At 39.0% G+C, this 12454-nt stretch overlaps 1 protein-coding gene across 6 annotated transcripts in view; it reads right to left on the bottom strand.

Annotated features, from left to right (window-relative positions):
* Positions 1–12454, bottom strand: part of LOC127355318 (VPS10 domain-containing receptor SorCS1) — a 163172-nt gene that overhangs the window by 38550 nt on the left and 112168 nt on the right. For all 6 annotated transcript variants that reach the window (XR_007881734.1, XM_051386084.1, XM_051386082.1 and 3 more), the window contains exons 5-9: positions 7959–8032; positions 4232–4296; positions 2409–2527; positions 2104–2193; positions 370–549 (exon numbers count right to left, since the gene is read on the bottom strand). Coding sequence is in view for 5 of the 6 variants with exons in the window: in XM_051386084.1 (XP_051242044.1) it covers positions 370–549; positions 2104–2193; positions 2409–2527; positions 4232–4296; positions 7959–8032 (528 nt within the window). In the remaining variant the exon portion in view is untranslated. The remainder of the gene's footprint in view (positions 1–369; positions 550–2103; positions 2194–2408; positions 2528–4231; positions 4297–7958; positions 8033–12454) is intronic.

The raw sequence follows: 12454 nt of genomic DNA, 5'->3' as shown, positions 1-12454 counted from the left end.
TGCCTTTGTTGATGTCAGCACTTTGAAGCTGCTTCGTATTCACACAATGTGCTCTGAAGACTGTAGGCCTACAGCGGCAGGGTTTCTTTCCAAAATGACAAAACAAGTACATTTCATCATCTCTGCCTCGCAGCTCTAAAATATTGATCACTGTTCATAATAAACTCGTGGGCTGTGCACTCATCAAGCAGGCCTTTATTTGATACCGTTATTTACAAAATTGGCCAAATGAATACTGCAGACGCGGGGGGTGGCGGTAGGTGCGAAGGTGGTGAGCAGAGTCATTCTACTGTCAGTACCGCATGGTACTTTGCTGCTCGAAGCACATATTTTAGATCATCATTTGCCACCAGATGGATGTCTGTTTACCTCATAGAGGTCGACCATGACGTTGCCCTCGGGGCCCATGCTGCTGACCACATTCTCCAGAGCCAGGGTGTAGTAGACCCCTGACGTGTCTGACACGTACAGGTTGTAGGTTTCATTCTGGTTCCACTCCTGTACAGCTGCAACCACACGGTTTTCATCTGTACTGATCACATGCAGGTCCTGGCAGAGAGGCAAAAATACATGATTTAACTGTATTGTTACCACAGTGTTTTATATTTATTTTCTTTTATCCTGTTTTTATTTTTAAGTGCAGGCTTAATTTTGTGCTGTAGCGTAATGAAAAGAAGTAGTTAGATCTTGGAGGGATGCACCTTCCCAGTATTTTTTTTTATTGTGCTAAGCCATAGTCATATAAGTTCCAATGTGGAAAGGCAAAAAGGTAATACACACACAGATTTCCAGGACAAAGTTGACTAATCTCCGTTTCACCAATTTATTCTTGCCACGTCAAACAAACATTCTAACGTTCCGGCCTAGTGGCTTTCATCAGTCTTTCATATACAGGAGTTGGTAGGTGATTTGCTCAACATGGTAATTAACTTCCTAAAGCAGGCGTTATTTTTTTCTTTTGATGACTGGACAGTGACTAAAACTAAGTGAATGATTTACATTTCACTTGTTTTTAGTCATTGCCAATGGTTAAGAAAAAATATACGTGACTTTAGGAAGTTTGTTACAATGTGACCCTTTATGCCAATCACCTGCACGCTCCTTGTTAACTGATACGTTAGCATGTTTGTTCAAATTAATTATATTCAGATAAGTCAACTTTGTCCTGGAAATCTGTGTGTGTAATGCTCAGTTGTTTTAATGAGGTATGTTTGTTTATGACAAGAAAGATAAAGTTATTTGGTACGTAGAAGGTAAAAACCTTCATTTAAATTTAAATATGCTCATCTAATGCACCTCTTAAAAATGTAATTTAACATTTACATTCATTTATTCTAAATTAATGGAATAAATAAGCAGCTTTATAAACTCTCCTATAATTTGTAGTTGACATTTGTGAAAGCAATAATTTCTAATCAAAAACAAGATCTCACATGTCTCAACAAGGAAACATAAAAACTTTTAGATTGTATACTGTTCTTACACTCCTGCTGGGTTTAATCAGATTCAATAATCAGAGTTGCTTCATCCTCTGTATTGCTTTATTTTAACTGAGAGGATACTACAATCATTAACACTATGTCAGGCTTATTGGGCAGAGATTATGCAGCTGAGGCCATGCTGTTTGGTTGTGTTCTTCATCTACCTCTGACTGTGCCAATAACACCTTGCAGTGAGCCGACAGCAACCGGGGCGCCCAGGGCTTGATTGAATAAAACATGTTTAATTGTCAATGGGGACGTGACAAGCGAGGCCATGCGCACACAGAGCAGCCCGGAATAACAATTCTGGAAACACTGTGAGAGTTACTTTTGGCCTTGATTTGCCCATAAATAACAAAGAGAGTGTCACGCAGCGCCAGCAATGAACTGGTGCTTTAGTACAACTTTAGCCCACATACCAAACAGATATTATGTGCCTCTGAATGCAGAACACTTCATCGAGGTGCAGCACTATCAACTAAAAGTGAAAGTTGTCTCATGTATTGTTGTTGACCCGTGATAAGACATTGACTCTTGCCGACGTTCAGTTCATTATTTGTTAATCATCAAGGTCTCATCTGTTCATGTTCATTTCATTTAAATCATGCAGTATACTTGTTACCTTGGGCAGGGTATACTTGGGCAGCTTCATGGGTGTAAAGACATCTCTTTTAGCAGACACATAGTAGATTGGCCTCCCTGCCGTTGACACCTTAAGGCAACAAAACCATTGAGTGAAAGCATTTTGGCGAAACGTTAACAAAAAAAAACAGACAAAGCATTCATCACCTCCACAGAAAGACATAAAACTGCACTAATATCACCTTTCTGAGAATGACCTTGAACAATTTCCTATAGAATTCTCAAACTTTCTGCCTTGCATGCTGCTCTAATGCTTTTCACTGAGAAAACTGGACAATTACCTACCTGGACAAACACATACTCATCTTGCACCACCAGAGAATTGGGGTCAATGTAGCCGGGGAATGGTTTGCCCTTGTTGGCGTCTGTGCAGTTCTGCAGCTTGCAGGTGACATACAGCGCTTCTGCTCTCACACACATAAAAGACACACACATACCCACACGTCAAGCCATGGCATCAGCAATGGTATTAGCCAATGAAGAAAGGCAGCCTTCACCCAGAGCCAAGCGGCCTCTTTTGGCTTCCTACATTACTCGTGTCAATAAAGTGGTCCCAGTAAGGGAGGAGCCGGGCTGAGGGGAAGACAGATGACCAGAGAGGCCAATTGCTTTCTTTGCCTTCAATCGCAGCGCTGGGAGAGAGCCTGTCCCCACATGTTAGCCTCTGCCAAGTATGTGTCGGCTTCCTCCACGCGCACATGACCAATAGCGTCTCTAGTTATGTGACTGTAACATCTGACACGACTGATGTTTGCAATGAGTATTTGTATGATTGGCTTTTCTCTATTGTGTTGGCCTCAAAGAGAGGGTTCTAACAGAAAGGTGGCACTTGAAAAGGCTTTGTAAAAATTAAGTGAGAGGGAAAGAATACAGTATTTACCAAGGATTAAAGGGGCACTCACAAAATGTTTGTATTGCACGCATCCTGCATGACTACAAGGTTGCAGGCTCAATTCCAGAGACCTTTGTTGCATTTCATACCCCCCCTTTCTCCACCTTAGCTTTCAAACTGTCCAATAAAAGTAATAATGCCCCCCGACAAATCTTTAAAATAAAATGCTGGATGCTACTTGTCACATAATGCAACCAATAGAAGGTTCTTTTAGACACACCTGTCTTTCAAACTTAGATTGCAACACAAGCTTTCTGTTATGATTTTGTAGTCTTAAACCATATATAAAGATGGATGACATGACACCACTCCAAAAGTGAAAACAAAACATCTTGATTGCCCCCTGGTGGCTGGCTTCCATGTCAAATATTTTTTTTCCAAAGATAGTTCCTGGCATTTTATCATACTGATGTATCCTTTTTGTACAGTGGGAGGAAGAGCAGACGTCAAACTTCATATGCCAATGTCTTAAACCCTATCTCAAGATAAGTACCTGGTGACATCATCAACCCCTGATGACATAATGACAGTGTTTAGACTCCCCATGACAAAAAACTGAACTTTATGAGTAACATCAGTGGACTTCATTTCATCATTTCAAGTTAACTATATAATTGTGAATATATTATTTTTAAGGCAAATACTTGCTGGGAGAGATGAAATAGACAATGAATTTGAAAAATTATGCGGGGAAAAAAAATAAAATTGACTTTTTTTCTGAAAAATCTGTTTGACGTTTGTTAGTTTTCCACTCTTGCACAAGCTTACTTTGTATGTGTGGGCTATGGGGGGGATAAAAAAGGGAGAACATGTATGACTTGTTTCAATGTTTCTTTTTTCTACTTTTTTTTCAATAAAAATTGAAAATTGAAAAAAATTCTGACATCAGACTCAGTAAGCAAATTAAGTCAAATCCTATAAGTCAACCCACAATAACCCAGTGTTCATTGTCATTCAGGAGGATGAGTGATGTTTCTCTATACCTACCAGAGCGCCACTGAGCTAAATCACTCGCTTTTAAAAGCATTCTAATATATGCATTACTTTTCTCTCCATTGTCATTGTGTGTCCCCAGACTCTGCCATTTCCGCTGTCCCCATGCATTACCCTTCAGAGGAATTGTCCACACAACTCCCAGTTTCTTTAACACGAGGCTCACCATACAGTACAAAGACATGAGAAAATGGAGCGCTGAACTCGGAATTCAATTACTCACGTCCTTCAGAGATGCTGGTTTCCAGGTGAATTAAGCCTGGCTCTTTGTCCAAACCCATTTTCGACCTGAAAGGCAGACAAATGTGTTTCAGGAACATCAACATTGGACTCTTGCCTTCGGGCAGATGCCACCTATAGCTGCTGTCTGACCTAAGAGATTGTATGCTGCAAAGTCAGACAAATTTATAACTACAGGGAGGTTAAGTCAAGTGCAGTTGTGGTAAACATCAGCAGGAATTGGCTGCAGCAATTACCGTGTCTTTGTCTTCATTTTGGATGGCAGTTTAAAGTGTAAGGAAAAAAGGACCTCGAATTTACTGTGTGATCTAAATGTTTAGAGCCCCCAGAAGGTCCTTTTTAACCCCAGACGGATGGAGGAAGACGTTTCCTGACATCATTAGGAGAGGAAAAGCCATTTTCCCGCTACAGTAGGGATGTCCATAGATGGAATAGCATATAATCATTACGGCATTAAATATGTATTAAAAAGACTGGGGGATCAGAGGAGAAGCAAAGGCAGAACACACATGGAGGGAGAGAGAACAGGGAGAGGTGGAGAGAGGCGGGGTGAAGAGGAAGAGAGAATGTGCCGACAGGTAGCACGCACATAAACGGAGAAAGAAATAGAGGCAGGCTGTGTGAGGGGAATGAGAAGCAGACACAGTCAGAGACAGTCAGAGACCACCACATCTTCTAATCATTATAGGTATTGGTAGTATTGGTGATTTCCCAGATGAAACATAACTGTGAATGGGATGGCCTACTTATCCAAACCACATTTCCATTTCCACTGAATAATCCATTTAGGTAGCCAAGAACAGTGTGAGGCAGGCGAAAAATAACTCTTTGAGTCAGAGCAGCTGTATGGTTTGTTTAAACTCACGTATTTTCCCCACTTAGTGATGGGAGGCAAAGCTCATCTATTACGTTGCCAGCCTACCGTAGTGTGTATGCATGATACCGGTTCCGACAGCCGCGTAGTCTCTGAGTAGTCTCAACGGCAGAACAGGTGGGAAAAAATTTGACTTATTCAAGAAGTGGAGCTGTCGCCTTGCCAAAATATCACACGCAAGCAGCTCCAAAGAAGTTTTTGCAATGTCCTATTTAAAACATTTCACTTGCACAAACTGATTATAGCTGCAATGTTTGTTCAAGTTTGCACCCTACAACTGACCCACAGCACTACCAAAACAGCTTACGACCCCTCATCGTCTTAACATGTTTGGTGGCCTCATGCACAGCCAGACATAAGCTCCCTCCGCAGCCTCATTACCACGGCTACCACCACAAGCACCGCACAGTGTGCGTCCCAAAATAGAACTCTGACAGCTTCTGCAGCATCAGCCCTCCAGGCTCCCTTCACTCCTGGCTGCCCAGCTTGTTACTACCCTGACAGTTCCGCCGCAGTTTGTTGAGGTGAAAGCTTTTTGTTACGTGTTAGTTACTGTATAGAGGCCAGACATGCTAGATAGCACTGAGTTGGACGGCGCCTGAGTGGTGGTGGTTAGTTGAGGAAAAGAGGGGAGGCTAGGGATCAATAATGTTAAATGTAGCAGTTAAAAGTTGGGTAAATCTTCATCTGAAAGAACTAAAGCAATGATTATGCAACAATTCCAGACAGACACATAATAAGCATTGCTGTGGGGAACCATTAGATTGTTTCAATCTAGTTTATCTAATCTCAAAGGATAACAACACTCAGTTTGCACCCCAAAAATGATTTTGAAGCCTCTCTCCACAGCTGAACACTGTCGGTCACATAATGTAACTGTCTGCCACGGAGGAAGATCAGGCATGTCAGACACATGAATAATGAAAATCTTAAAAACCTCTCTGGCTCATCTGGCTCCTCACTTTGTGGCGGGGCAATGACGTAGTCTGTCCAGGACATTTACAATGTCAAGACTGCTCTTCATTTGGCTTTGAGTTCAACATTAGTTTTACTGAAAGCTCTCCTGGAAGTATTGTTTTGTAACAAGTGTTCAAGAACTAACTAACTTTAAGATGATTCACTCAAACAATTTAAGCTTGAAAGATATTTGATTTGTGTAAAAGTAACTCCAGTATTTATTGATAAGATTACTTGGGTAAATTAAGTTAATTGTACCAATTTCATTCAGTTAAATGAAGTTACAGTCACATGCAGCCTTTCTCCAAACTTATTTAAAAAGTCTTTATTTATCTGAATAAAGCATCTTCTTTATACAAATGTATAATGTTAAATCTCGTGGCTCACCAGCGATATTTAGTTCATAACAACCGCAGTGAGTACGGACATGGCTTGCTCGCTCACAGGATGCTAATGTTGGAGGGGGCATGTTAACCTCCTTATAGCATACTGTGGTAAACATGTTATTATGTTTATTCTAAATGTACTGTGTTAACATACACAACCACCAAGTTTAAATGTACTCTTCCACTAAAGCAAATTATTACATTACCTGTCAAAACAACTAACATACAGTAAAAACAAATTATTATTAATTGATTATCATAATAGTATCCAGTTCATTTTCCCGGTTGAGTCGACCGACTTTGGGAATGAGACTCAACAATCAACTATCTTAAAGCCACCAGCCCAAAGCGTCTTTCTTTCTCTGCTCTGATTGGTAGCAGTTTTTCATTATCCACATAGATGAGCAACTGTGTAGCTGTTAAAAATTAATATAATGCCATTTGGACTGTAATGATTAATATAACGTAGGACTACTAATACAAGCAATGTAACATTTTACTAAATGTGAGCTAAATTATTAGATTAGATCTGGAACCTAGGATCTTTCTGTCCTTACCCAGAGGGACACAGAATAAAGCATCATGAAAAAATGTTCATAAACATGTGTTCTCTACAAGCAAAAAGGACAATAGCCTTATCATGGAAAAACTTTGGTAAACCCGCTGTCGCTGTGTGGTTTAGGGAACTAACTTCTTGTTTACCTCTCACAGACAGGAGGTATTTGAAAATGTATGGGGTCGTTTCATCCATTATATGAAGGACAATGATTTGTGGCGCCTGATGGACGGGCCTGGAACAGTATAGGTGCACCCTCTGCACGACCCAGTTTCTTCTTCTCCTGTTCTCTGGACTATATGTTAATGTATCTTCTGTGGATGATTATGTGCCTTCATTGGGGAGGCCTCCTGAACGCCACGTTTTTGTTTCATCTTGTTGGTACGGTTGTATGGAGCAGTGTGTATAGTATGAAAAATGTGTTCTGACGGAGTATGTTTGTACACTTCTGTACCATTTTACACACTCCTCTGCTGTTATTTGTTCTTGTATGTCTTTTTTATAAAATGAAAATCCAATAAAGATATTGTTAAAAAAAAAAAAAAAGTGAGCTAAATTGGTATTTTTTCTATGGAATATTGGCTGGGGTTATATAAGTTCACTTATTCCTGACTAACTGTTTTTTAAAAAAAGAATCCTGGGAGGACCGAAACAACAAGAAGCTGCATAATTGTATCTCATTATTTTCATGTAGAAATGTATATTAATATATGCTTGGGCTTGTTTAATACTATGTAGGTCACCAATATATGCCTGAGTTGGATTTATAGAAAGGAAGGTAAATGCAAAACTGGTCAGAGAAAAACAGAATTATATATTATTTTCATTCAGCCATGACCTGAAAAGAGCAGAAACCAATACTGTATCATGCATGATTTTAGTTTATAAGTTCTTATCACCTTCAACGTTTAAAAGGGTCAAGTATCTCTGTACTTACCAGTAGAAGCGATTGGGAGCCACTCTCTCATGCACCAGTTGCCACCTTCTCCCAAACTCCACCGAGCTGTAGAGCTGTAGCAAGACAACCAGGCACCAGTCAGTATTTGTTCACATACCATCTTAACAGCCGATCAAATTTACCATTTTGTACAACACAAGCCGTTCTACTATCAGATTCTGTGTTTGCCCTTGAAATTATGTGCATTTGCAAAGGATTTTTCTCTGGGTTTGTTTTCACACATTGATTTACTTAGTACCTCAGTGATCCTTTTAACAGCTGCAGTGTAACGACGAGTGGGAGACGAACTCTCTAACAGTTTCACACACACACACACACACACACCTACACACACACACATACACCCTGTATGCAAGTTCTTTATTTGAATCCACTAAATTAGATTAAAATTTACATAAGATTCGAACACTGCAAAGGAATAACATGGCTTAAGGACATTTAGGGATGCAAGCATTGTCTGCCTTCCTACACGACCAATTACTGCAGAAACCTGACAGAGGTTTTTGCCACACACACACACACACTCACACACACAATGAACACTGAGTTAAGAATGGAACCATAAAGAAAGAACAGGGCGCGGGTTTTCCTGCACTACAGAAATGCACCTTCCCGTAACAAGCCTGTGAATGGGATGGGGAGATGAGGAGGGGAACCCGAGCATGGCGGGTGGTCTCAATACAGCCATTCTTCACTAGTCAGTAAATCACTGGATTGCTGAGATTTTACCATGCTACACAGAAAAGGCGGAGAATGCATGGGAAATCCCTGTGTAATGGAACTAACTGTCCATAAAACTAAGAACCCTCAAGTGTCTTAATTTGTTCCCATGATTGTTCCAGCTGATTTAAGCTGAATTCTTTAACCTAATTAATGAATGAAGTCAATATTAAAGGGCTGCTTTACTCAAATGACAAAAGATATTAAAATATATATTCAAGATGTGCTCAGTAAAGATTTCTAGCCATGCAACTAGTTTTGGTTTTCTTTGTCCGATTGAAATATCAGTCTGTTTTTTTTACACAGTGCTAATAATGACTCTAAATACAGTTTTAATTTCCCAAAACAATTTTCCAGTTTTTTATTGTAATAGCCCATAATAAAATGTTTTACATCTTTATTATTAATCAATTTTACTGTGTATAATCTTATATATATATATATATATATATATATATATATATATATATATATATATATATATTGTTTTACGAGTAGTATAAAGGGAACTGCAAACATGAATTGCTCAGCTTGCTACAGAGTTATGTCCCAAACTGATGAAAAAAGAAACATACAAAAACTAAATAATTCAGCTTTAAATGTGATTTTACAGCTCTATGAGCATTAAAAACAAAACTCCATTCACCTCGGTTTTATCGGGGTTGAGACAGATCCTGTAAAGGGTCATATCTCTTAACCTGGACAAATAAAACTAAAACTATTCACATGGATCAGGTAAGCACAGTAGTGATAAGGTAATTTTGTTACTAGTTGAAATGTTCTGGCCCTTCAAGTTCTAGTTCAGATGAATGAACAGTCTTGATTGACAGAAGAGCAATGACGTTTACACTGTAAAACCTGACAACACATCTTATCCTATTTAAGAAGTGAGTTAACATGTATTAATCCTCTAAACAGTCACTCTTTCCTGTGAATTGAAGCTAACTCTAAAATAAATTGCTGAAGCAACTCAGTTGTTTTGAGTGCACCTTTTTTGTGCAGTATTATAATATAATTCCAGTTTGTTCCATTGACTCATTTTATTTAAGTTGACTTAATATCATTACAAAAATGTATGCCTCACTGCTATAGGCTATGGATTGGATTTTTGTTTGCTAGCATTTTTCATTTTTTGGTTTTATTTCATTTTATCAATCATCATATGCCCAATTATGCAACCAAATAATTCCCCAAAAGTGTAAACATTTCATGTTTGTCACACACAAATATATAAATAACACAGATTGCCCACCATTTTGATAATCAATTAATAATAAAGAAATAATAAAGTAATAATAAAGAAGATAGATTTAAGTAACTTTATTTAGATCAATTCTGTTAACACATAGGTTTGGAGAAATGCTGCATAAGTGTAACTTCAATTAACTGAATGGTAATAATAACAATAATATAATGAATCCATTAACTTAATTTACCAAAGTTGCCTTAACAATGAATACTTGGTCGAGTTAATAAACTTAAACGGTTTAAAGCAATTGGTTTCCTCAAACAGTTTGCGTTGAACTAACTCATCAGGTTTTACAGTGAAATGAGGAGAGACAGACATGAAGAATGACATGAAACAAGTAGGTCCCTGACCAGGCGAAGCGGGGTTGTTGCGGTCATGGGCTGTGCCTTAACCCCTCGTGTGCCAAAAAAATCATTAAAAACAATCTGCATTCTGCCTACATATTCTGTTGGTTGCTCAGTAAAATCAACACTCAGTAAAGTCCTCTTGTCTCCAAACACACCTGCATTGTCTGACAAAGCACAATGACATATCCGTTTACTCTATAGCTTACAGCTGGAATTTAATGAGCCATAAAACTTATTTCAGTGTTCCAAGCTGGACTTTTTCCATTTTAGGCATGAGCAGCCACGCATAATGTGTAAACAATCATTTATTAGCGGATAACAAAAATGCAACTCTGTTTGTTTATATTAATTTATTTTCTAATTGTGCTTATTTACTCTATCCCGAAGGGTGAAGTGTAGGCCTGCATTTAAAAAGCATCCACGGGGATGCAGAGTCTCTCCATCTTTCATCCCATACAGATCATCACTGCTGTCAAATCAATAACTCTCTTTTATTTTCCTAACCAGGGAGTTCTTTTTTTGAATTTCTTATTTGCCTCTTTATATTTCAGTGTATCTTAACATCACAAAAAACATTCCAACCATAGCTGACTAGAAAACAAGAGTTACTGCTAACATTAATAGAGCACCAGTTATTGCTTAAACACAAATCAGCTAAAGACTGTAAACTACACAGTAAAATGTAATATTTTCACCACTGTGTCTACTTCATTGGATCGTTCCACAATGGCCATATGCAAACTATATATTCACTGTGACTACTGCATCTGGTGTGTGTATATTCTCATGTCAAACAGGGAGAGACAAACGGCATGGGTGATGAGATTTCCATGACTTCCATGCCAAGCTGTGCTAAGCAGATGCAAGTGAAAAGGGGATGAGGCTAAGGGGGGCGGGTGGGGTATGGGAAATCACTTTGACTAATTATCCTCCCACAGCAAGTTAGTATGTAGCCAAGCAAGTGACAGTGAAGAGGCAGAGAGCAGGAGACGGGGGGAAGCGAAGGGGGTGGTGGAGGAGGGATTGACGCAGCCTTTACAACCTCCAAAGGTCTCTCAATCAACAAATGCAGCAGCACTGCCAAAAGGAGGTGAGGAAATTGAAAGAGAAGCAGTTTTTTGGGGTGGAGGCGATGCATGCGAGTTGGGGCGCGGGTGAGAGAGTGGGCGGGTGAGGGAGTGGAGGCACCTGACGTACAGGGAGTGGAGGCACAGCACAAATACAGCGAGTGAACCACTAAAGTTTAACAAAATCTGTTAAAAGATATGTCAAAGTCTGTCCTACAGCTGGTCCCAATGACAAATTACAACCATTATCTTAGTCCACATAATAAAAATTATGTATAATAAAAACTATTTTTAGATGTACTTTATAGACAAAACTTTATCTTCAATGTTATCTTGGCCATGAAAGGCTATGGTTCCCAACCTCATTTATATATAATTATAATGATATTTTTATTGTTGAAAATAAAGAGCACATACAAATCTTCAGGTCAAGTATTAGTCTGTTTTCTGGTCATAACCAGTAACTAGATACAACTAATAGGGTAAGTATAGGGTCAAAATAGAGAAATTTCCATTCTAATCTTCATTTAAAGGGGTCACAGAAAAAAGTGATGTAGTGGTTATTACACAATCAGGTTTGTCTTACCAGAAGAGAAACATTCAGATAAACAGATATTATCTCTGTCTCTAAATGTTTAACTGAATGTCTATGTAGTAATTGTGGTATGACTGCACTATACAAACTGAGCAGTATGGTTCATTTGCTAATGACACAGTATTCTGTAGAAAATTGAAATATGCAGAATGTACTAGCATAATTATTCATACAGTATGATAAAAGGCTGGATATGTTAGTAATTCTGGGAAAGGCTGCCCTGAATTTAGCCTCTTGAGTTATGACCGGCTATGTGTGTACAAGCTCCACCAGTGTAAGGCTTATGCGTAGGTGGCTAAGGTTAGTTTAAGGCTGTGTTGTTGCTGGTTAGAGTCAGCCAATCCTCGCCAGAGCCTTGCATGCTGCCTGAGATACTGAACTTGCGGCATCAAGTGCCTTGCTTTGATACTGTTGGCAGGAATGTTGGGTTACTTGTCAATGTAAGGAAATCCAACTATAAAGACGTGTTCAATTTTGTCTTGAACTCAAACCCCAGC

Source organism: Dicentrarchus labrax, unplaced genomic scaffold (assembly GCF_905237075.1).
Source record: "Dicentrarchus labrax unplaced genomic scaffold, dlabrax2021, whole genome shotgun sequence".
Taxonomy (NCBI): Eukaryota; Metazoa; Chordata; class Actinopteri; family Moronidae; genus Dicentrarchus; species Dicentrarchus labrax.
This window is presented reverse-complemented; position numbering and strand designations above follow the sequence as displayed.